The 22,203-nt window shown below is 35.4% G+C and overlaps 3 protein-coding genes and 1 long non-coding RNA gene across 8 annotated transcripts; 2 read left to right on the top strand and 2 right to left on the bottom strand.

Annotated features, from left to right (window-relative positions):
- Window positions 1–3,958: 3,958 nt before the first annotated feature.
- LOC121796006 (ubiquinone biosynthesis monooxygenase COQ6, mitochondrial-like) lies at window positions 3,959–11,964 on the bottom strand. Of its 3 annotated transcripts, none has more exons than XM_042194695.1 (10): window positions 11,620–11,964; window positions 10,621–10,729; window positions 9,888–9,987; window positions 9,267–9,410; window positions 8,873–8,931; window positions 8,599–8,666; window positions 6,471–6,522; window positions 5,460–5,597; window positions 4,720–5,319; window positions 3,959–4,452 (listed from the first exon to the last, which is right to left on the bottom strand). In XM_042194695.1, exons 1-10 carry the CDS (start codon window positions 11,625–11,627, stop codon window positions 4,237–4,239), a joined length of 1,494 nt encoding a protein of 497 aa, XP_042050629.1. In that variant the 5' UTR covers window positions 11,628–11,964; the 3' UTR covers window positions 3,959–4,236. The 3 variants fall into 3 exon arrangements, with proteins under 3 accessions (XP_042050629.1, XP_042050630.1, XP_042050631.1); XM_042194696.1 differs by having other exon boundaries at window positions 10,621–10,726; XM_042194697.1 differs by lacking the exon at window positions 11,620–11,964 and having other exon boundaries at window positions 9,267–9,485; window positions 10,621–10,660.
- LOC121796008 lies at window positions 6,553–8,365 on the top strand. The gene is made up of 2 exons (XM_042194698.1): window positions 6,553–7,593; window positions 7,714–8,365. Exons 1-2 carry the CDS (start codon window positions 7,489–7,491, stop codon window positions 8,086–8,088), a joined length of 480 nt encoding a protein of 159 aa, XP_042050632.1. The 5' UTR covers window positions 6,553–7,488; the 3' UTR covers window positions 8,089–8,365.
- A 2,882-nt stretch (window positions 11,965–14,846) lies between the features above and the next one.
- LOC121796005 lies at window positions 14,847–16,342 on the top strand. The gene is made up of 2 exons (XR_006049684.1): window positions 14,847–15,299; window positions 16,137–16,342. It is a non-coding gene; the product is annotated as an uncharacterized LOC121796005 (long non-coding RNA).
- Window positions 16,343–16,510: 168 nt separating this feature from the next.
- On the bottom strand, window positions 16,511–21,859 carry LOC121796004 (ankyrin repeat domain-containing protein 13C-like). 3 transcript variants are annotated; one of them, XM_042194692.1, is made up of 5 exons: window positions 21,501–21,859; window positions 19,971–20,044; window positions 19,693–19,859; window positions 17,866–19,586; window positions 16,511–17,189 (listed from the first exon to the last, which is right to left on the bottom strand). In XM_042194692.1, exons 4-5 carry the CDS (start codon window positions 19,477–19,479, stop codon window positions 16,854–16,856), a joined length of 1,950 nt encoding a protein of 649 aa, XP_042050626.1. In that variant the 5' UTR covers window positions 19,480–19,586; window positions 19,693–19,859; window positions 19,971–20,044; window positions 21,501–21,859; the 3' UTR covers window positions 16,511–16,853. The 3 variants fall into 3 exon arrangements, with proteins under 3 accessions (XP_042050626.1, XP_042050628.1, XP_042050627.1); XM_042194694.1 differs by lacking the exon at window positions 19,971–20,044; XM_042194693.1 differs by lacking the exons at window positions 19,693–19,859; window positions 19,971–20,044.
- Window positions 21,860–22,203: the final 344 nt, after the last annotated feature.

Below are 22,203 nucleotides of genomic sequence, written 5' to 3'. Positions count from 1 at the left end.
CACTGCGGGGATTCTACAGGCCGCGAGTGTCTGAAGCACTTTTGTCGGGGGATAGTAGAGGCCTATGGCGACACATATTTGCGCAAGCCGACTGCCACTGATTGCCAGGGTCTGATGCAGATGCACGAGACGGCGCACGGGTTTCCTGGGATGCTCGGGAGCATCGACTGTATGCACTGGCAGTGGAAGAATTGTCCGACGGCGTGGAGAGGCCAATTCACAAGTGGATACAAGGGCAGCCACCCGACGATGATCCTCGAAGCCGTCGCTGACCATCGACTCTGGATCTGGCATGCTTACTTCGGCGTAGCCGGGTCGAACAACGACATTAACGTCCTCAACTCGTCCACCCTCTTCACCGAGCAATGTAACGGCAACGGCCCGGCCATCGAGTTCACTGCCAACAGATGCCAATACCATATGGGGTACTACTTGGCCGATGGCATCTACCCACGGTGGCCAGTTTTCCAAAAGACGATCAGCTGCCCAATTGGTGAGAAGAGGGTTTTATTTGAGCAAAAGCAGGAGTCGGCGCGGAAGGATGTCGAGCGGGCATTTGGTGTGCTCCAATCACGGTGGGCAATTGTGAAAGGGCCGGCTCGTTCCTGGTACAAGGAAGTCATCGCTGATGTCATATATGCGTGCATAATCATGCACAACATGATAGTCGAGAATGAAGGCGGAAGCATCACCGATTGGAATGAAGATGACCGTGCATCTAGCTCGTCCGGCACGTCGACCGAGACACCCGATAGAGGGTTACCGTTAGGCTTCAATGAGGTTCTATCTAGACAGGCCTCAATGCGCAACCAACAGTATCATGCGCAGCTCATGAGCGACATGATTGAAGAAGTGTGGGCTCGTAACCGCCGTCGCTGAGTTTGCGTTTTTTTTAATTCGCATTGTAATGTATTAATTTTTATTAAATGAAATGAAGTTTTTGAAATTCGTATTTTAATTTATTAGTTTTTTTAAATTCGTATGGATTTTGTAAATATTAAAAAAATGATGATGTGGAGCGCCTTAGGGCGCCCCACTGCAGGTGGGGAGGTAGGAGAATAAAACTGATGACGTGGCGCGCCATAGGGCGCGCCTTAGGGCGCCCCACTGCTGATGCCCTAACATTACTTCCACTATTTGTTTCTCTCTTACTTTACTCATTTTTCTCTCATACTTACCAATTATTATCTCTTAATATTTCAATTATGCATTAAATCTCGTGTTGTTTCAAAGGTTTTACTTCATCCGTCCTGAAAATTTGTCACTTATTTTCATTTTCGTTCGTCCCCAAAAATTTTCATATTTCACTTTTATCATATTTGGTAGTAGACCCCACATTTCACTAACTCATTTTCACCCTCATTTTACTATAAAACTAATACTCCCTCCATCCCCAAAGAATATGCACTTTGGGTTCGACACGAGTTTTAATGTAAAATTGGTGTAGTAAGAGAGATGTAGAGAGAAAATGTAATTAAAGTATTGTGAGTTGAGAATTGATCCCACCATATTAGAGATAAAAGACTTTCCAAAATAAGAAAATGCATATTCTTATGGGACGACTTAAAAGGAAGGAGTTCATATGATCATTATTAACTTCACTCATCTACTAGTCACGTACCCCTATTTTAATCAATGTTGTACTAAATTATTCATGTCATTAAAATTTACAAGTTTGGTAAAATAATACCAAACTCTGTCTCAATTAAATTCAGCTGTATTTTTTCTTTAAAAGTCCATACTAAGTTGAGTCATTTTCTTTTTTAATTAAAAAATAAAACATCAAATCGCTCTTATTTTATTCTCCTACTTTACTCTCTTTTATCTCTCTTACTTTATTCTATCTCCTATTTTTATTTTATCTTCATTTAGTTCATTTAACACAATTTCTTAATCTTCATATCCAAATGCCTAAATTTAGTTGGGATGGAAGGAGTAGATAGTTAAAACTAATATTCACTCTGTGTCTCTGTCTCAATAAACAATGAAACGTTTTCCTTTTTGTGTTATCTCATTTAAAATAAAATGTTTCCTAAAATGTAAATACTATCGTCTCTACTTTTGCCCTCTCTGCTTTAACTCACAAAACAACATTACATTACTGAAAAACAAATGTTTCATATTTAATGGGATGAGAGAGTAATAAGCCACCACTTAAATTAATGTGCGGTACGAGATTTTATACAACTTTATTTTGTGTGTTAAGTGAAGTGAATAAAGTAAAATATATAGAATAAAGTAAAATAAAAGTGTTTCAATTTTTAATAATGGATCATCAGACAAACTAAAAAGAAAAGTGAATCATCTTCAGTAGGACAAATATACTGAACAAATAGAGTAGTTAATTTTTGCACAAAAATAACCTTCAATATATTTCACTTTCTATTTATTTTTCTCTTTTGTCAACTTATTTCTCTTTTCAACTTATTTTTCTCTTCACTTTCTTTGATTATTTTGAGAGACTCCATCCAAAATCATTGACGTCGGTCGATGCACTATCAATAGCGGAGTTCCGAAGTTCACCATGTAAATTTGATTTTAACACTTGGGCCATGTTTGGTTGGCGGAAAAGTAAAGTTAGCAAGGAAAATGATTCCTGGGAAAATGAATCCCGGGAATATGATTTCTAATAACTTTACTTTCTCGTGTTTGGAAAATATCAAGATTTGAAAGTATATATTTGATTTAAACACTAAACTAAAAATATACTTATCATTTTTTATTTATAAAAAATAATAATACATATTATTTAATAAATTATTAATTACAAATGATAATAATTATATTATTTTATTTATTATTACGATGGATAGTTTAAATATGCATTATACTCCCTCCGTCCTCGAATAAGAGTAGCTAATTTCCATTTTGGGACGTCCCCCCGTTAAGAGTCACTCTTCATTTTTACCATAAATGGTAGTAGGCCCTACATTCCACTAACTCACTCCACTCACATTTTATTATAAAACCAATATAAAAATGTGGGTCTCACATTCCACTAACTTTTTCAACCAACTTTTCTCTACATTTCTTAAAACTCGTGCCCGGTCAAAGAGCCACTCCTATTAGAGGACGGAGGGAGTACATCATAATATATAATAATATAATAATAAATAAGATTATTATTATTATCATTATATTTACTTAATTTTTAATTGAATAAATTTTATAATTTAAAATTTCATAACAATTTTATTGTTAATTACTAATTTATAAATTAATAATTATTATATTATTATATTATTATAATTATATTTAATTATTTAATAAATTATTATTATTATTATAAAAATAAATATTAATAATATAGTTATAATTATGATAATTTGAATTATAATTATTTATTATCCTAAAATTAAGTATGATTTTTACTTTTAAATTATTTTAAAACATTGTAATAGATGATGATGATGATAATAAACCGTACTATATTACATTAAATATGTAAGAATCCTAAAACTGGGAAAAAGAATACATAAGAAAAGTTAGGATTCATAATCTTGAAAAGTAGTACTAAATTTATTTGTTTCAGGATTTTGATTACTTTCACAGTTTGATTAAAAACGGAAACAAACACAGGATTTTAAAATTTAAGAAATAAGATTACTTTCCCAGACAGAATCCTGGCAACCAAACATGGCCTTAGTATTTTCCAAATCTGGAATGTGAATGATATTTGTATGATTTAATATGCTTTTCTGTCCCATAATAGTTGGTTGGACATGAATTTTAATGCACAATTGGTAAACTAGGAGAAAGACAGAAAAAAAATTAAAGTATTATTAATAAAGAATGAGTAGAGAGAAAATACATTCTATAATTAGAAATTGCATACTCTTATAGAACAAACTAAAAAGAAAAGAGGGTATACTTTTGCGGGGCTAATAGAGTATTTGGTTAGTATTCATACCATTACATGATATGTACGCTAGTTTTGAAACATCTGCAGACGTGCTAATAATAAAGATATAATGAAAAAACAATTTAGTGATCGAATTGTTAGCAATTTAATCAAATCTAACACAACCTACAAAATTTATCAATTATATCACAGTTCATATATATAGGTAAAAGCTCGAAATATAGGATTTGATATAAATAGGTAAAACTTTAAATATTTTTCTAACGGATGGACATAACCCCAACTAAGTGAAAGTAGAAGGTTTTTATTAGAACTTCACATTATGCACTACCCAGATATAAAAAGAATCTAAGATTTATTTGGCACTTGAAAGCTCATGAAAAAATTGGAAATCTCTGCTCACCTGAGGCGTAAGATATGATGTGTCTCTTTAGCGGTGAAAGATTCTGTACTCCTTGGAATGCAGCGGCACGCAACACGTTTAATGGTCCGAGATCAACAGAGTACGCCTTTTGAAAGCCGTCTAGGATCGCCATCATTGTTAGGTTCGCAGGTTTCCTATCCGATTCATATCTTCTCAGCAACGACACCTGAGGGACATATATGGGCATTAGGAAACCAAGCCGGAGAACAAAATAGCTCATGAACACAACGAGAAAATGAGTTGATTCTGAGCACTTATGACGGATTTCTATCCCCTAAACTGGATATCAAGCATCAATTTCAGAATCAACAACCATTTTGGTTAGGTGGCATCCCCACTGATCAAAATATGCTCTCGAACGGGCAAACCACAAACAACTCATAAGAAAAAGTCTCATCACTGGAGTTGGAACTGAGTAAGAATACGGGCTTACCTCACCGATATTAGATCCAACTGCAATGCCTTCAGCAATAACGTTTGAGAGAGAGAACGCATCTCCAAATCCCATATTAACTCCTTGACCGGCCAAAGGATGAACAGTGTGTGCAGCATCACCAATAAGAGCCACGCGTTTCGTGGCATAAGTGTTTGCATGCTTAAGAGACAAGGGGAACACCATTCTTTCAGAGGCTAGTTTGGTGATCCTTGGTGGGATTTCAAAATAATCATAGGCTGATACTGCTTTTTTGGCAGTTAACCAAGAGAATGGAGATGCACCCCCCGACGATTGAGATTTTGGACGAGGACCATAGCCACTGTCCAGAGCTCGGTTTACTTCTTTCACAAAATCAACCTCAGACATTGATTTGCGATTTAACGACTCTTCAGGGTCCATTGTCCAAACGATATTGCTGAACTTGTCTCCTACTGGGAGAAGGGCAATTGGACCATTAGGGAGAAATCTTTGCCAAGCACATCGGTTTTCCTCCATGTGCTCCACGGTACATATAACTGCATTTTGAGAATACTTCCATCCAGTTGAGCTTATTCCAGCCAACTCCTTGACACGTGATTTGGACCCATCTGCTCCGACCTGAAGTAAGCACAATGGAGAACAGCTATATGAAGCACAACACCACAAATCTAATTTAACTGCTTTTGAGCATAACAGGAATAGAAATATGTATATTTATGCAAGCAAGCAGTTTTACATTGACTATACAAAACATTTACCACTAGTTTTGCATACAAACTATTCCCATCACTAAGTTCCAGTTTCGCTAAAGATCCATGATGGCTTGATGCAGAAGCTGGTTCCAAGTGCATTGAGCTTAATCTGAGAGGGTATAGTTTATGCTGGGAACCTGAATCCTGTCACAAGCATAACATCAACAGAGAATGATGACATCATTAAATACAATCTGCATTATAAGACAGCAAATGATAAGGCTTCATCAAAACAGTACAAGAAAAAGTGATTGGTAAGAGGATACATGTGATCAGAAAAGTGATTGGAATCATAATAAAAAAACACATGTATGAAAAATAGAAAACAAACACCTACTAGTATTATCAATTCAATCCAGTATATACTGAAAAAGCTACAAAACCTTTTATATTTCTACTTTATCTTTTTGTTTGGGGGGGGAGGGGGTGATATGAAAATACATTATAACTTATCAGTCAAAAAGTGTACAGAGTGAGCAAAATCGTGCCTACCATCCACTCCAAGGAGAGACCAATGAACTTAAAGTAATAAACTCCAATCTCAAGTTAAAATATCGTGTCAACTGGTGAAAATTAAAATGACCACCAATCAAACAGATCATTATTGGATTCTATAATCCATGGGAGTGAATACAAATCAATAAAAGGAAACTGCTGGTTGAGAAACATTTCGATTAGTGAGGATAGATAATAAGATAATTAAAAACATTGGGAGTGTTCAAACTTCAAACATACAGAATATGAAATGCTAGCTCAGAAGCGGAAAGGGAGATTACACAGTGATGTAACAAAGAGAATGGTTAAGATAGAAATATTAATCATGTATTGAGCTCTGTTAGCTAAATATCAAACAATGATGACACAATGGGTTAGTTTAATTTGATTCATTAATTTCAACCTATTTTTTTCTCGCAAACATTAAAGAAAACTTAACCAGTTGGGAAAAAATTGATAGAAGATTTGTTAGAGTAAGCTTCCTTCCAGAAACTGAAATGCAATATTCTAGCATCTAAGTACCTGGAGGCATGATAACAGAGATTTAAGAAGCACTTTATTCTCCACCACGCACCTACATAAAATCCAAATAGGCAAGATATTACTGTAGGATCAATGTTGTCAAATAGCGGCTATAGCGGGGATATTGCGCTATAGCATATCAGTTTTTAATGAAAACGCTATCGCCACACCGATATGTAGCATTTTTCTGTGGCGGCCGCCATACCCGTGGCGGCGCCATAGCGCTACCATATCCCGCAATAGCGGTATTTTAGCCCAATTTTGACTTTTTGGTGCTAATTTTGACTTTTATTAGGCTTTTTATTTTTTAATTTAATTTTGCATAGGCCCAATCAGCCCACCCCAATAATTCTAACCCCAATAATTCTAAAACCTAATTCCACAACCCCAATCTGCCGCTTTTCATCTCTACTCCTTCAGTCCTTCCACAATCTGCCACCCACCGTCGCGCCGCCGCCACTGTCCCGCTGCCCCCGCCTGTTGCAGCCTAGCCAGCACCCGCCAGCACCCTCCAGTCCCACTCAGTGACTCAGCCACCGCCCAGCCATACAGCCTCTCCTATTCACAATCTGCACCCTACAGCCCCTCCTATTCACAATCATCCCCACTCAGTGACTCAGCCACCGCCCAGCCACTTGACGCCGCCACCCCCGCGCCGCCGCCACCCTCGCGCCGCCGCCGCCGCCACCTACAGCAGCCGAGCACCTTCCAGCTGGATACTTTCTGAATCCAAGCATCTTCTATGATAACAGGGAGTTGAACTTTGATAGTGTGGAGACTAAAGGGTTATATGCATGTATTAATCGATTGGCGACATCAAAAGCAGAGGAAGATAGGGTGCTTCAACAGTTGAATGTGTACACAAACGCTGCAGGCGACTTCTTTGGTACCGAGGCTGCGCAACGGCAAAGGAAGATTGTACATCCCGGTGAGAAACTTTAAACTTAGTCCTTAAAAATTTTTGAATTCTATTTTCTAATTTGGAAACATATATGATTGTGTAGCTACTTGGTGGTCTATGTTTGGGAAAGACACTAGGCTTTTGCAGAAGTTTGCAATCAAAATCTTAAGTTTGACATGTAGCGCTTCCGGTTGTGAGCGCAATTGGAGTGTCTTTGAGCAGGTTAGTACTTTACTACTTAATGTACTTTTTTTTAAAGATTACTTAATGTACTTATAGTGATTTAGTTTCTAATAATATTTATAAATAACAATTATGTGATTAATTATATTTATTTTGTAGATTCATACAAAAAAGAGAAATATGCTCGAGCATAAGAGGATGCAAGATTTGGTTTATGTGAAATATAACCAAAAATTGCATGATAGGAACAAGCTTAGTGCAACCGATGAATTTGATCCTATTATTCTCGATGATATTGATGAGTGCAATGAGTGGCTAGTTGGGGAGTTGGATGATGATGATGATGATGATATTGATGGTGGTAATCATTTGGTTCATGATGACGATGATACACTTGATTGGAACATGGTGTATAAGGCTTCGGGTGTTGGAGAGCCTAGGACATATACTAGGTCAAAGAAGAGGAAAGAATCTTCTACATCTAGTTCAAGTTGTCTTAGAGTTTCTAAGAAAAAAAGAACCTATCATACCTAGAAAAGGGAAAGGGAAAAGGAAAAGGCTTGCGCTTGTAGATGAAGAATCGGAAGGGGAAGAATTTGAGGATAGTGTAAGTGGAGATCAAGAGGATGAAGCAATGGAGGATGAAGATGAAATGATGTCGATGATAGTGATGATGATGAGCTAGAAGACTATGTTGAGCTTGATGATTGATGTCTATTGAGCTTATCATGGTTTTATGTTTTGTTGAACACTTGAACTAAAGACTTTAATTGCTAGACTTTTATATAATTGTTTTCTATTTTATGCTTTATTACATGTTTTTAGAGTTTTTAATGTTATATTTTTATTATTTTCTAATTTTTTGAATTATATATGAATATATAAATATTATTTTATATATTTAATTAATGACCGCTATATCCCGCCATACCGATACGCTATATCCCTGTGGCATTTTTCGGGTGAACCGCCATGAACCGCTATACTGCTTTGACAACATTGTGTAGGATTATGAAAGGAATCAAAGTGCAGTTTCACTCTTACCCTAGTACTTCTTTATTCACATCTCTTGCATGGTATTTTGTATAGCCAAGACCAGTATAATCCCAAACCTGCAAGGATACAAAAAATGTAGATTTAAGTTGTTTTAAAACCAAGTGTGGGACCTATTTATAGCTACGAGTAGTTTATGAACATTAGGATTCTCCACGTCTAATAAAAAACAAAATGAAAATAGTTACTTACCACCTAACTAATAAGGTATGAGAGGTACAAACAAATAATACCCCCAAAATCACAAGCTTTCAAGTATTGTTACCTGCATCTTATCAAAGTAAGCATGCCTATGCTCTTCCACATATTTCCACGCACCAACATCTAAAAGGAACAGATGAACAGTTATCATGCTTGCATAATCCTTGAAATTAAGCTTTTCAACTCATTCAACCAGTACTGCACCCCATTTGGTTAATGGGCTTTAATAGAAATTGTATATTTGTGAAGAGGCCTACGGTTTGCACCGATTACAAATGATCTCTCTTCAATATATGACTCAAATTCTCTCATAGAATATATAGGAGTATCCCACAAAACTTGCCGTAATTGTAACAATCAATTCCTAGTTTATTTCTAATCAATTCAAATCATGACCCCTAATCAGCCAAGATTTTTTTCTTAATTTAATGATTATTCATGGAATTGATATCAAATACCTTGAAAGAGAGCTCTAGTTGCTGGGGTGACAGTACTAACTCTCGGATCTGGGGGAGCCTCTTTCTTGATAGATTGACCTCTTTGTAGTGCTGGATTGCTATCAATGATGGCAACGTTCAGATGGTTTGTCAATGGTAGCTTTGCTGCAAACATATTACATTAATCTTGTGTTACCCACTTTCAATTTCCACTACGCGATAAGTATAAAGATGAATTTCCTGTCAAAATTAGGCAAGAAAGATTTTCAGTAATTTATGTTTTACTACATTGCATCACCATGCAGAGAGGATTAAGAAATTTTAGGTAGAATATCTTTATGCGTCATCCTACGTGTACACAGGTTCTGTAGCTCTATTTCTCCTCATGTACGTCTAGTAGTGTACGCATTTGGCGATAGGTGATAAGTAACAAAACCCATACATGACTTTGCACACACTCAGTTAAGTTCACAGTGTCCAAATCACTGATTTAGAATAATATATTCAACAATTTGACTTAGAAATTTAGAATACGGATATATCATCAGAGAAATTGTTATAGATAAGGTTCCGAAAATAAGTTGAACTGTGTAACATACTCCATATAATTTGTTCCACAAGGTTATAAGAAAAAACACTTACCTAAAGAGCAAGCCAGAGCCATGCCAACCATGCCACCTCCAACAATAGCAACATCATGCACAGGAAGATTGCTTTCAGATCTTTGTTTGTCTGCTGATCCCTAGGTATAATAATTAAAAAAATTATGAGCCAAATAATCATGCAGACCATCAGGAAAAATAAAGTGTGGTTACTGAATATTCAGGAGATACCAAAAGAACATCAGAATTATCCTGCATTAATCACCCTGCTACAAGGAATCACTTTTCTGATTCTATTTCTCTGGTTATGTTGGAGAGTTCAGTATGGACTAAAGAGCTAAACATTGCAAATTCTTCCCCCCAGTTAAGTATCTTACTGGTCATAATTCTTCCATTTTCAGACAAGGCAAACTCATTTGCATTATATTCCAAAAATAAGTACTAATTCTCTTATATTGTTGTATAAAATCAGGAAGTACTGTATCTGATATCTCTAGAACTGCACTCTTTTTCTTTATGTGGAGCAACCAAATATCTTATTTCTGCCACACGACCAATATATCAGTCTCAAGGGGTATAAAAAGAAAGTCAGAGAGTCATATTATAAAGATATCCCATAGCTCTGACAAGGAAAGGCAGATGTGATGATAGACAAGGATTCATTATCACCAAAAGGAAGCAAACGCTAAATAGCAAGAAAATACCAAAGTAACGATAGCAAAGTAAAAAAGACAGAACATAAACTTATATAGTAGATTCACTATCCTACTAACTTGTTCAATGGGTGCACCAGGGAACTTGGCTTCTGCGCCACTGGATAACGTTCTATTTGCCGATTTCCAGACATGCCTGTGGAAAGCCCATTGTCTTGTACATGTCCTGCTTCAAAATTAACAAAAATTATACTTCATGTTTACGATCATATATCAAGAAGTAATGAAAGTCCAGCATACCAACAAGCTCAATCTCAATATACACCCCACCACCATTTAAAGCCAAAAGCATGAGCAAACGAAAGAAAAAGATTCTTGGGATACTTTTATCACTCCATTATCGAAACATGCAGTGTGTCACTGTCCACATTTTTTTTATCAAAAATAGTTTACGGAGAAGCAGCTCCAAGAACATTGGAATTTAGGCAAGTTATCAGCAATTAGGTGCAAATGTTAATTGTATAAGTCGGCTATTTAAGCAATTGACAAATAGTGCAACTTTAATCCTAGTCTGGTTTCTTACTACCGTTTCTCTCTTCTCTCTAAAAATATTTTAGCATCAGATAGTTCTCTCGTTCCTTCTCTATTTTCTTTATACTCAGTACGAAATGCATTATCATTCATCAATATCACAGATTAAATTTGACAAAGAGCCATAAATATTATCATTTGAATGGGATCATAACAAAATCAAATAAAACTCCCACACCCCACTACAAATCATTTCGATTCCTCCTATTCAAAGCATTTAAACGTGTATATTAAATAGATATAGACACAAGCATCAAAGCATAATCGATGAAGCTCCATCCTGAAAAGTGCGAATCCGCAACATATTTAGCCCGTTTTACAATCAAGCAAAATGGAAAAACGCTTTCCACACATAAAGTTATAATGCAAAAAAGTGCAAATATATATACTACTGCAATTAATTTTCATCCAATTACAGCTCAATTCACACAGCACAAGACAACAAAATCCAAAAGCATCAATAAAAAATGAGTAATTGTAAGGACTTCATTTTTATGATTTTACTGAAAACGAAAGAAAACCCCATACCGTATCATTTTTGTTGAAAGTTTGATTTGGCTGAATCAGAGATGAATATGTGCGCGTAAGGAATGAAATTGAAAATGCAAAGATTTAGGAGGATTAGTAGGGTTTTGTGAGAGCTTGTGGCCGCTTAAAATGGTCAATAGGCAAAAGCAGGTTTTGAATTGTCTGCTTCCTGTGAAGAATGAATGAGAGGAGAGTGGCGATAGTGAGCGACGCGGAGACTGTAGAACGGAAACGCTTGGAATTAGGTGGGAGACGGTCGGCGATGGCGCCACGGCGGCGAAGACGATTGATTCAGCTTGGCCCCTTTGCGAGAGGAACCGTTGTTTGTTTGTTTGTTTTGCAAAACTGAAAATCTCATATGACTGGGTCGAACATACTGGGCCGAACTGTAAACTTCTAGTAGATTGAGATGGTTTACTGGGCCGGCCCAATTGGTTTTGAACCAATATAGACATATTGTCCACCATCATATAAATTTGTGCTTGGTAAATAAATCAAAGCACAAAAGTGGAGAATATATTCTGTTATATTGCCTAATCGACACATTTTGCCTTTCTATTATTTGTAATTAATTGATCACTTGATTGTTATATTATGATTGATAGCTCATAAAATTACATGTAAAATGATTTTCTTATAAATTGTTAAGTTTTAGTTAATGTATAGTAATAAAACCTAAATTATAAAATATATAGTCTAGATTCGATTATGACATTAGACTTAGTAGCATGTGTGCGAATCAAATTTAATAACTGGCACGTATAATGAAGTTGTCAATGTTATTCTACTCATCATGCAAATATTAATATTGAGATGATATAGAGACAACATTATTGTGGCACACTATTATGAATACAAAACTTTATATCAATATTGCACACGCGCGCGTGGTACTTTTTCTAACTTTTTAAGTTTCACTTTATAAAAGTAAAATCATTTATAAATGTAATAGAAATATGAAAATCAGAAAAGAAAAATAAAAGACCAAAGAATATAATGGTCTTACTTACATGTATGGGGTGCATACGGGGATTTTAAGCAGATAATATGATTTATTACAGTTTTAACTAATAAATTATATTTTTCGTTGTGAAATTTATGTTTATTGGGCCAAAGATGATATTGTCATGCTAATCACCTCAAACGCTATATCGTCTATACTAATTAGCGCCACATACTAAAAGTTTACCTATAAGGCAACTCAATTTTTTGGGCTGCAAGCCTGCAACATCAATTATTGGTCGAGCTACATAGTTTTTTCGATGATATAAAGATGCGAACCACATATAAAATGGATGAGCTAATCAAAAGATAATTCAGCTTATGAAGCAAAAACCTATAAAAAAAACACAAAATCTTGACGAAAGCAACACAGGCACTTAAATCAACAAGATCGAACTATAAGAAAAAACAAACGCAACACTTTAACACCCAACGCTCGCGGGTGAAGTAAAAGCAGCAAACTCGAAGGCACGAGTACAAAGAAGAGTCACCTTAGCAACAACCATTAACTTAAGTAGTACGTGCAAGTAAAACGAAAAATCTGGTCGCCAAGCTTTAACCTATAATCCCACATTATAGGTTAGAAATGAATAGCAAGATCACCAACACAATGATATCTAAACAATGTAGACATTTAATCATGTATTAAACCAAGAGAGAAAATATAACACTGGATCTATTGGCAAACATAAGAAAATGTTCCAGCCACTGTAACAAATACTTCCTCCAACCTCCATTTTTTGTCCACTTTTGTAATTTTTCTCCATCCCTCATTTATTTTTCACTTTCACTTTTTATCATAAATGATAAGGGGAATATAGAATCTACTAACTTATTTCACTAATATTTTATTACACAACTACCATATAAAAGGGTGAAAAAATACTACTACATAAAAGTGAGATTTATATTCCACAACTTTTTTAATTTCCTTTTCACTATATTTACTAAAATTGGTGCTCAATAAAAAGGACTAAAAATGGGGGAGTATAGTATCACAAGATATAAACAACTGTTTAAACTCTTGAAAGTCCAACTTTACTAGAAACATTTTGAGGCCAATAATTTAATTTGAGGTGTGCATTCATCGTCATTTAGTTGTTTGTGTTTTAGATATTCTGTCGGCAGCTCTCCAAATTAGTAGTAGTACTTATTTTTTGCGAATTAAACAAAATTTCATGATCCAATCAAAAACATGCAAACCGAATTTATGCTTTGAGAAACTCATTACTCGTAAATCGTAATAAGAAAAGGAACTTTGATTTATATTTTCTTGGACTAGTCGGTAGGGCATGTGAATTTAGAAATTGCTACTCTATGAAAAGATAAAGTAATAACGGTATGACCTTTATTGCATGCTAAAATATTTCCTCTATATTTTATTTGTGTTATCTGTTAGTATTTTATATATATTCGGTTGCTTTTACCAAATTCACCTCATTAATGAGTGAATAGCAAAAAGGAAGAGAAAACAAATGATAGTGGACGCAAGGCATGAGTACTTAGTGCATGAGTGTGTGTTATTACTCAATCTAAAATCCCATCTATTTTTATTTTCCACTATACCATGATTATCTTCGCGCTTCATTTTCTGTTTTCTAAATAGTTGAATTATCTTAAAATATAACCAAACCATATCTACTAAGCTAGTGATCTAAAGTTGCATGTAAACTAAGAATTTCGAACAAATCATACAATTACAAGAATAATCTTAAAATATCAGTTAAGATGTAGTAGTTGAATGGGAAAGTAACTTTATATGGTTTTCGTAATGATAAAATTCTTTAAAGAGCCTTAAGTTTTATTTGGTATAACTAGATGAGCCCTTGAACAATTAAGTAGACTTTATATACCCACCAAGTTCGCCAAGAATATAAATTGGAAAGAAGATGATTGATTCTAATACACTGTCCATCATGCAAATAGACTCATGATCCAAACTTCCTTGATAAATATATCTTTGATTAACTATTTTTATTCTTATTATTGATAAATTTCTCCAATCTCACTCTTGTGATGTAAATCAAACAAAAATATAACAAGTTATCAAGAATATTGGATATTCGAAAAGTCCACTAAGAAATAGCTAGCATGTGGTATTATTATCTATATATCTAAGCTAACTTTCACCTTCCCTTGCAAATATACTTCACTCCAATGATGAGTGGATTGATCCACCACAAAGTCTAGGTAAATAAACAACCAAACCCACTATATATCTTTATTGTGAAGCAAAACCATGCATGTTATATACATAAGAGCCCTTTAAAACTTCACTTCCCATATCCTTCTTCATCAAAACCATGACCAAGGCTACATAAAATTAAGCAAAGAATTTATAGTTACAGTCCAAAAAAAAAAACTTGGATCCTGGCGGCGCCGGCGCATAATAGGTGCAGCTCTCTAGTGTGCTCATGTTATGTGCCATCAAGAAACTCTGATAGCAAGGAAGACGAGAACGGTCGAAAAGAGGCCTATAATGTTGGTGGAGGAAGAGGAGGAAGAAGAAGAGGAAGTAGAGAGAAAGGATTCATGGAGTCATCGAAAGGTGTTGAAATTGAAGCTCACCCTCTTAAGAGTAATCTCAAGAAATCTACATCAATGGTGGAATTCAGGAAAGTTAGCTGGTCTGATGCACATGGCAAAGACATTGCTCATGTTCAAGAATTTGAACCAAGGTATTTTTTTAAAAAAAAAATTTGTGACTTCAGTTTACTTCTATGATTTAATAATTTCAATAATCAAACGAATCAGATTACAATATTATGATTTTGTACATCTAGCTCGATTTTATTTGAAAATATTGGGGTGTGAAAATATGGAACGTTGGGTGAAATATAACTATTTGGTATATAAATTAGCAAACTATACAGTAGTTTTAGGATCTTCGAATTTTCTTTTTTATTCGATATATATGATCATCGATATTTGTGGTATATTAATTAGAATGATATATTCGAATTGTTTTAGATGTTTGATTTTTCATTAGTTTTAATATATAGATTTTGTCAACAATGTAATTGCATGTAAGGGTTCATATTTGCATTTCTCAAATGAGTAGTAGTATTATTTTTTGGAATTTAAGATATTATAATGTGGTCAAAATATGAAGTGAGAATTCGCCAATATTATCATTTATCATTACATATTTATGTTTACCTCATAAAAAATCATTACATATTTATGAATATACGGTAGCAACATATTTTACATTATCACAATAACTTTTACAATTAAAGGGATTTTCAATTAATTACCAACACGTATAAACTACAGTGAAAATCTCCCATAAAGTAGTAGCAATTATTAGCATCAATCGTGATCACTTATGTCAAGATTTATGATTGACAACTTCAAAACACCGATCTTATAATTGATAACTACGAAAAAAAATATAGATTTGAGTACTCGATTTTTCTCTCTTCCTACTCTTGAAATATCTTCTTGGGTAATTTTGTTTTCGTAAATAGAATATAAACATTATGATCACTAACATTTTTATAACATTTTTACAGCGAAGAAGGAGAGCTAGCAGGAGTAGGGAAATCATGTAAATGTTCCATCCAATGATGAAGGTATAAAATTCTCAAGTCCTGAATTTCTAAATTAATTCCACCAAAATGTAAAATTCAGTTCAGATATTCTGTCCTAACAATGTTTTGTACCGGTCTAATATATTTATAAATTTAATAATATTTACCACAAAATTAATAGACTCTAATTCATATTTCTCACTAAAATTTGAAGCTTAAAATTTTTTGTTACCGATCTTAATTATAAACTACCAACTAAAATAGAAAACTGAAATCCCATTGAAACAAATAACGACAATCTGCTGTTCACTTTCTTTAAATAAAAACAGAGCAATTACAGTACTGATTTCTCAAACTGCATGGAAGAAATGATAGTGATAGACTCAACGAATATACAATATCCTTCAATCTGTTAGTAAAGATGCTCAACTGAAAAGTTCATGGATCGAAAAGTCGTGCCAAATGAGAATGGTAGACTGTCCGCCCAAACATGAAACATCGGTCTTTATGGTTACAAGAATCACAGATTCATACTTCTATAAACCCCCCACAATGATATAACAGAGTCAAACTATTAAAACAGCCAACGATGATATTCGTACCCCGATGCAATGCAATGCAATGCAATCTGTTGTCCGTCTAAGTAACTGAACTGGACTTTCAGCAAGATGATCTATCCCGGGATATTGTCAGGAAGGGCTACTTTGGAATTTTCGATTTCTTAGATTTGCTCCTTTCCTGCATCTTTTTCTTCTTTGCTTCAGCGGTGATCCATGAATACTCGGAAGGAATTGCAAAAGGATCTTGAAGATTATCAATCCTGCAGCTAGACCCACCAGCAGAAGAACTGGGCCGTTGATATGGAGATTTTATCCACTGGAACCAAGACGAACTTGAAGATTGCACCATAGGGCTCTCCTTGCCAACACCAGTTGGACTTGAAGGGGGAGTTGAAAACTCATCTAGTGGCTGCAACTCTTCAAACTTTGTAAATGTAACTATCACTCTTACAGTAGGAACTACTGGAATAGCAACCTGAAAATAAGCAGCAATTAGTTAAAAAGAGAAAAAAGTGAAGAGGACATGATAGAGAATCACAGTTACTAAATGCCTCATTAAGCTGTCCTGTAGATCTGAACAGAAGAATACTACTTGTAAGTAAAGAATTGAAGTGTAGAAGTTCATGTTCTCATATGTGTACCACAGCAAAATAATATAAGAAGAGCTTCACAAAATTCATCAAAAGTAAAGCTCTCAAAGCCTAATTAGGTTTTCAAGTGAATTCCAATTTTTCAAAATATAATTATAGTACAAATTGTCAGCATATGCATGTCATGAGGGACTTTAGTTCGCATTATATCAGGAAATCAACACTGTCTTGCTGTAATCATGACGACAACCATGCTTTGGGTAAATCGTAAGGCTGAAATCCCAAGCCATGAATAATAGCAAAGCCAAAACCAAAGCTGTTTGGTAATGTTAAAATAAGACTGATGGTGCAACAAACACATAATAGACAGAAGGCTAATTATGCTAACAACACTCTTCTAAACCAGCCATCTTCACTTATTCATTTACAGATCCTCAATGTAGAAAATTAGAGATGACACAGATAAGCAAAAAGGGTCATACTAAATATAAATTAAAAATGAATGGGAATGCAATAAAGCATATCTATCATTTCAAGGAAGATCTTGTGGAAGAACCATACCTTCACAGGAAAGGTCCCCTTTGGTAGTTTTGTAGTGAATAACTCCCTTAATCGTCTTATAGCTTTGACCTTGTTAGCTAAAATGTCGAGCAGTGGTAAGAGTTCTTCAGTTCGTAATGGAAAATCTGGAGAGAGCCAAAGAACGGGCCTTAAACCTTTTTTATACTCATTTTCCCGACTTGCATCCTTTCTTCGAGTTCCACTGTCAGTACTTGTTGATGAAGAAGCTTTAGAGTCTTTTCCTCTCCGATGATCATCCCGTTTCACGACCACTTTGACAGAGTGCCTACCTGTCCTATTTTGACTTCTAGGAGAGTCCTCTAGAAAATCACTAACTTTATCTTCAACAGACAAAGAGCTTCTAGGGGGAGCAACTTTTTTCTCATCGACCGGCTTATTTTCCCTTCTCCTCCATCCATTGAACCATCCTTTCTTTTCTTGCTTAACTTCTCCATTCCTACAACTGTCTATGTCCTCGATGGATATATCCCTGTGGTCATAACAACTATGACGGTGTGGTATGATGTCATCACCATTTTCGTTGCCCAAATCTGATGAGTCCATCTTAAGAGCAACCTCAAGTTGCCTTCTTTCTTCCTCTGTCAAGACATCATCAAGCTCATTCTCTGTTTCATTCTCATTGCAAGAAGAACTAAATAACTCGTCATCTGTCATGGCCCCTGGCACCTTCCTTGATTTGATACTAACAACCACATTGTGCATATCATAAACTTTAGCTTTCCAAGGTCCCACCATTTCTGTTTTCTCTACTCTCCTCCATGTTGTTTGAGGTAAAAGAACTGCTTGAGTCACATCAATTCCAGGCCTGAATATATTGGTCTGAGACATTGCAGTAACTTCTTGCTGCACTTCTGCATCAGCTGCTGGAGCACCAGCACCATCCAAAGCATTCATTACCTCTTTGTCTTTGTGTGAAATCATGCATAGTGAACCTGGAGGAACTTGACCATCCTCAGAGCCATCACCAAGGAAAAGAATACTCTGATCAGATCGTTGTATTCTGAAACCATCAAAACCAGCCAAAGTCATATCAGCCCTTAAATTTGCACCCCTCTTCCAAATTTTGTAAGTATCAGAAGGGGCAATTCTTGATATGAAAGGGATAACTGAGCTCTCAAAGTGAAATGTGATTTCCATATAAAAATCTCTCATCCTTCGCATTGTCCCAATCAACCGAGGCAGCCTTCTGCACCATTTCGCCCAGGCCAGTGGCTGGTAATGCCTGACTATGATTCTCGCAATCCCTTCTTCTCTATTACAGACTGCTTCCTGTAATGCACTCCAACCCTGATCATTCTGCAAGCTCCAATCTGCACCAGCAAGCATAAGCATCTCCGTCGCAATCTCATCACGATATTTAACAGCCAAATGAAGTGGAGTTTCTCGGCTAGGGACATCACGTCGATCAATCACAGCAGCTATTGCCTCAGCCTTAGCTTCTTCTGCAATTGAAACCGATTCTGTATGTATCTCAGACGGGTCAGCAAGTTTGGGAAGGCCCGCAATAATTCTCCTGAGACCAGCATAATCCTTCAAAATGATGGCCTTATGGACAGGACTATGTTCATATTTGGATATATCAACAGCCGACATGCCTAACGGTGTACTGGAAGTTCTGGAACAAGTATGCTATGGTACTAGCAAAGCCAACTCAATCATCCAAAGTTCCACTATTCCAATAAAACCAAATGCACCACAGCCTGTCGAAGAATAAAAGATGAAACTAAATACCTCTTGAACCTCTAATTCTAAACAAAACAAAAACAGCACATATTTCAATATTACAAGGAGCTGGAACTACGTTACCATTGTTTAATCACAAAATCTAGCCACCTTGAAGACTTCGAATGGATCTATGATCACCTTTTCATTTACTCTTTTGTGCTTTGGCTAGCCGCAAAATCGATCCACTTAAAGGTCTCTCAGCTATAGTGATCCACTACTAGGTCACGTGGTTTATTGATTTTTACTAACTTTTATCATATCAACAGACATGCACATAGAGATGAACCAAATTCAGACATCTGCTCCATATATAAAAATAAAGAACAAAGAAGAAGAAATTCCTTTAAATTAAAGAAAACCTAGTGCATCCATGAAAGAAAGGAAGGAACAGGCAGCGAAACCAGAATCTGAAGAAGGTGGGGGCTTTAGTTACCTGAACACCAAGAAAGGAATTATTTCTAGTAAGGTGAATGAAGCAAAGGTACCAAAACCTAGTCCAATAAACCAAGCAATACTTTTTTGAAATGTTATTGGCAGAGGAGGCTGAAGAAACTTCTTCCAGAATCCAGTCTTCACAAACACTACCAGTTCACTTTTCTAGTTATAGGCATAAATGAGTTTATTTATGTTCATTAACTGTTGTTCAGATTCATTGACATATTTATGGACGGCCCGATAAATAACACAGGCCCGCACTGTTGAGGGCATATATGTGCGATTTTCAAAACTTCCAAAGGAGGTAGTAATTGAAGCAACATAGGAAAATGTGTCAAGAAATGAAGGCCAAATGACGTCTTAATCCCTGAAATTTCATCAATTGTTCCAATCTGTTCATGTGTTGCCAATACCGAGATTTAAGAAATGTTTTAGGGCCATTTTTGTCAGTTTACATGACAAACAGAAAAAATAAATTAATTTTAAAAAGACACCAACTCAAAACAGAGCCCAAGTCTTGCTCACCGAACATGACAGAAAAGTTGTAATTAAGTGGGCCCATCACATGCAATTCTAATCTTGTTTCATTTCTTAAGAACCAATATCAAACATACTGAACAGACCCTTACTCTCCAAATTCAACACTCATTTGTTTCATGGGAAGTGTCAGGAAAAATAAAGAATGTTTGAAAAGGAAGGAAGTGGCAACGACTTAAGCCAAGCAACTCCAGAGATGCCTTTTCATTGTTCAATTGACCATTTAGGAAGAATAAAAGCTCGTCTCCCTTAAATTGTTTGTCTTATATAAACTTGCATCGAAACTATAAATTATCTTTAAACCTAGAAACACATACTATCGAGTTGAAAAGGTCTGCATAAACTCATTACTGCACAAAAGAAAATTTAAACCCACAGAAGTGGAGAATCATCCATGTAAAATGTAGCTTCAATTCAGATCCTATAACCAGTATAATATCTAGTTTATTCATTATTCAAGACTTCAATGCAGCATCAACTATGAGGGATTCGACTTGAAAATGCATATAACTTCATTGTATCATGTCCACAGAGATTTTAACAATTACTACTATAAATCTCCCAAACATCAATTGCATCTGCTATTTCTTCTAGAGCAGCCCAAATCCCCCCATATCAAATCAGCACCAGAAAAAAGGAATCCAATACCTGCCCAAGCATAACCCAAGTTCAACGATGCAATACAATACAGCATTCCCATTTCCCAGAAAGCCCCAATTTTTATCATGTTTTTCGTAATCCCAATATTCCGCAGTAGTTCAATGACTTTAATCAACAAAAATCAGAACCATTCACAAATCGCATTAAAAACAGTATACAATCATTACAGTAACATGAATTAATAGATATCCAATTACTATAAGGAAAGCAAGCACGGATCAGAACAATTGAAGTAAACTGTAGGAAAATCGCATTACCTTGATTCAAGTGGTTGTGTTAAAGCTCACGAAATAGTTCCGTGTAAGAATTTTGTAATTATAAGGAACCACTAAATTTCGGTGAGATCGGACCACGAGAGTAGTTGAGAAATGAGGATTTAACAGAGAAATAGGGGTAGATTATGTAAAATGAGAAGGGGTAAATCAATTAATTGATGTTATGAAGGAAAGATAGCTGACAATCCGGTGTGATTTGTGTCATTTATTGTGCAGAAAGAAAGGAATTATACGAAGAGTATAGTGCGTCAATGAAGGTTGCTGTTGCTATACAGATGGACGATGTGGATGCCATAGCCATCTCATCTCACGGACAGAGTGAAATTTGCGGGTTGATCCGAATAATCCACACCCGAAATTTAATACATTGGTCCTGTAATAAATTCTTTAGTATATATGCATGCGTTAGATTTTTAAGGTGGTCTTCGGTTGCTTTCACAACAAACATTATACCCATATAAATTTGATTCTCAAATTTATAGAATTTGAAAGTTTTCAGGTTTGTGATGTTTCTTTCTTAATTCGTGACTTGATGTTGCAGTGTTTAGACTTCGTTTTGATTTGAGCTTTATTTTTTCATCACAGAAACAATTCAGAACACTAATGGCTTATGAAAAATCCCTGCAAAGTGTTCAAATTCCTAACAAAGTAGAGGATAAAAATGTCCAAAACGTTAATTTGAAGC

The sequence above is a fragment of the Salvia splendens genome, chromosome 3 (genome assembly GCF_004379255.2).
Source record: "Salvia splendens isolate huo1 chromosome 3, SspV2, whole genome shotgun sequence".
NCBI classification, from domain to species: Eukaryota; Viridiplantae; Streptophyta; class Magnoliopsida; order Lamiales; family Lamiaceae; genus Salvia; species Salvia splendens.
This window is presented reverse-complemented; position numbering and strand designations above follow the sequence as displayed.

Bases quoted from the DNA above. Each gene is read 5' to 3' on its own strand.
- LOC121796008 (XM_042194698.1), top strand. From the start codon at position 7,489: ATGTTTGGGAAAGACACTAGGCTTTTGCAGAAGTTTGCAATCAAAATC. The intron at 7,594-7,713 runs GTTAGTACTTTA...TTTATTTTGTAG, and splicing joins ATTGGAGTGTCTTTGAGCAG to ATTCATACAAAAAAGAGAAA.
- LOC121796006 (XM_042194695.1), bottom strand. The intron at 9,988-10,620 runs GTTAGTAGGATA...TATTATACCTAG, and splicing joins CTGGTGCACCCATTGAACAA to GGATCAGCAGACAAACAAAG. The intron at 6,523-8,598 runs GTAAGAGTGAAA...GATTTTATGTAG, and splicing joins GTGAATAAAGAAGTACTAGG to GTGCGTGGTGGAGAATAAAG.
- LOC121796004 (XM_042194692.1), bottom strand. From the start codon at position 19,479: ATGTCGGCTGTTGATATATCCAAATATGAACATAGTCCTGTCCATAAG. The intron at 17,190-17,865 runs GTATGGTTCTTC...GCTTATTTTCAG, and splicing joins AGGGGACCTTTCCTGTGAAG to GTTGCTATTCCAGTAGTTCC.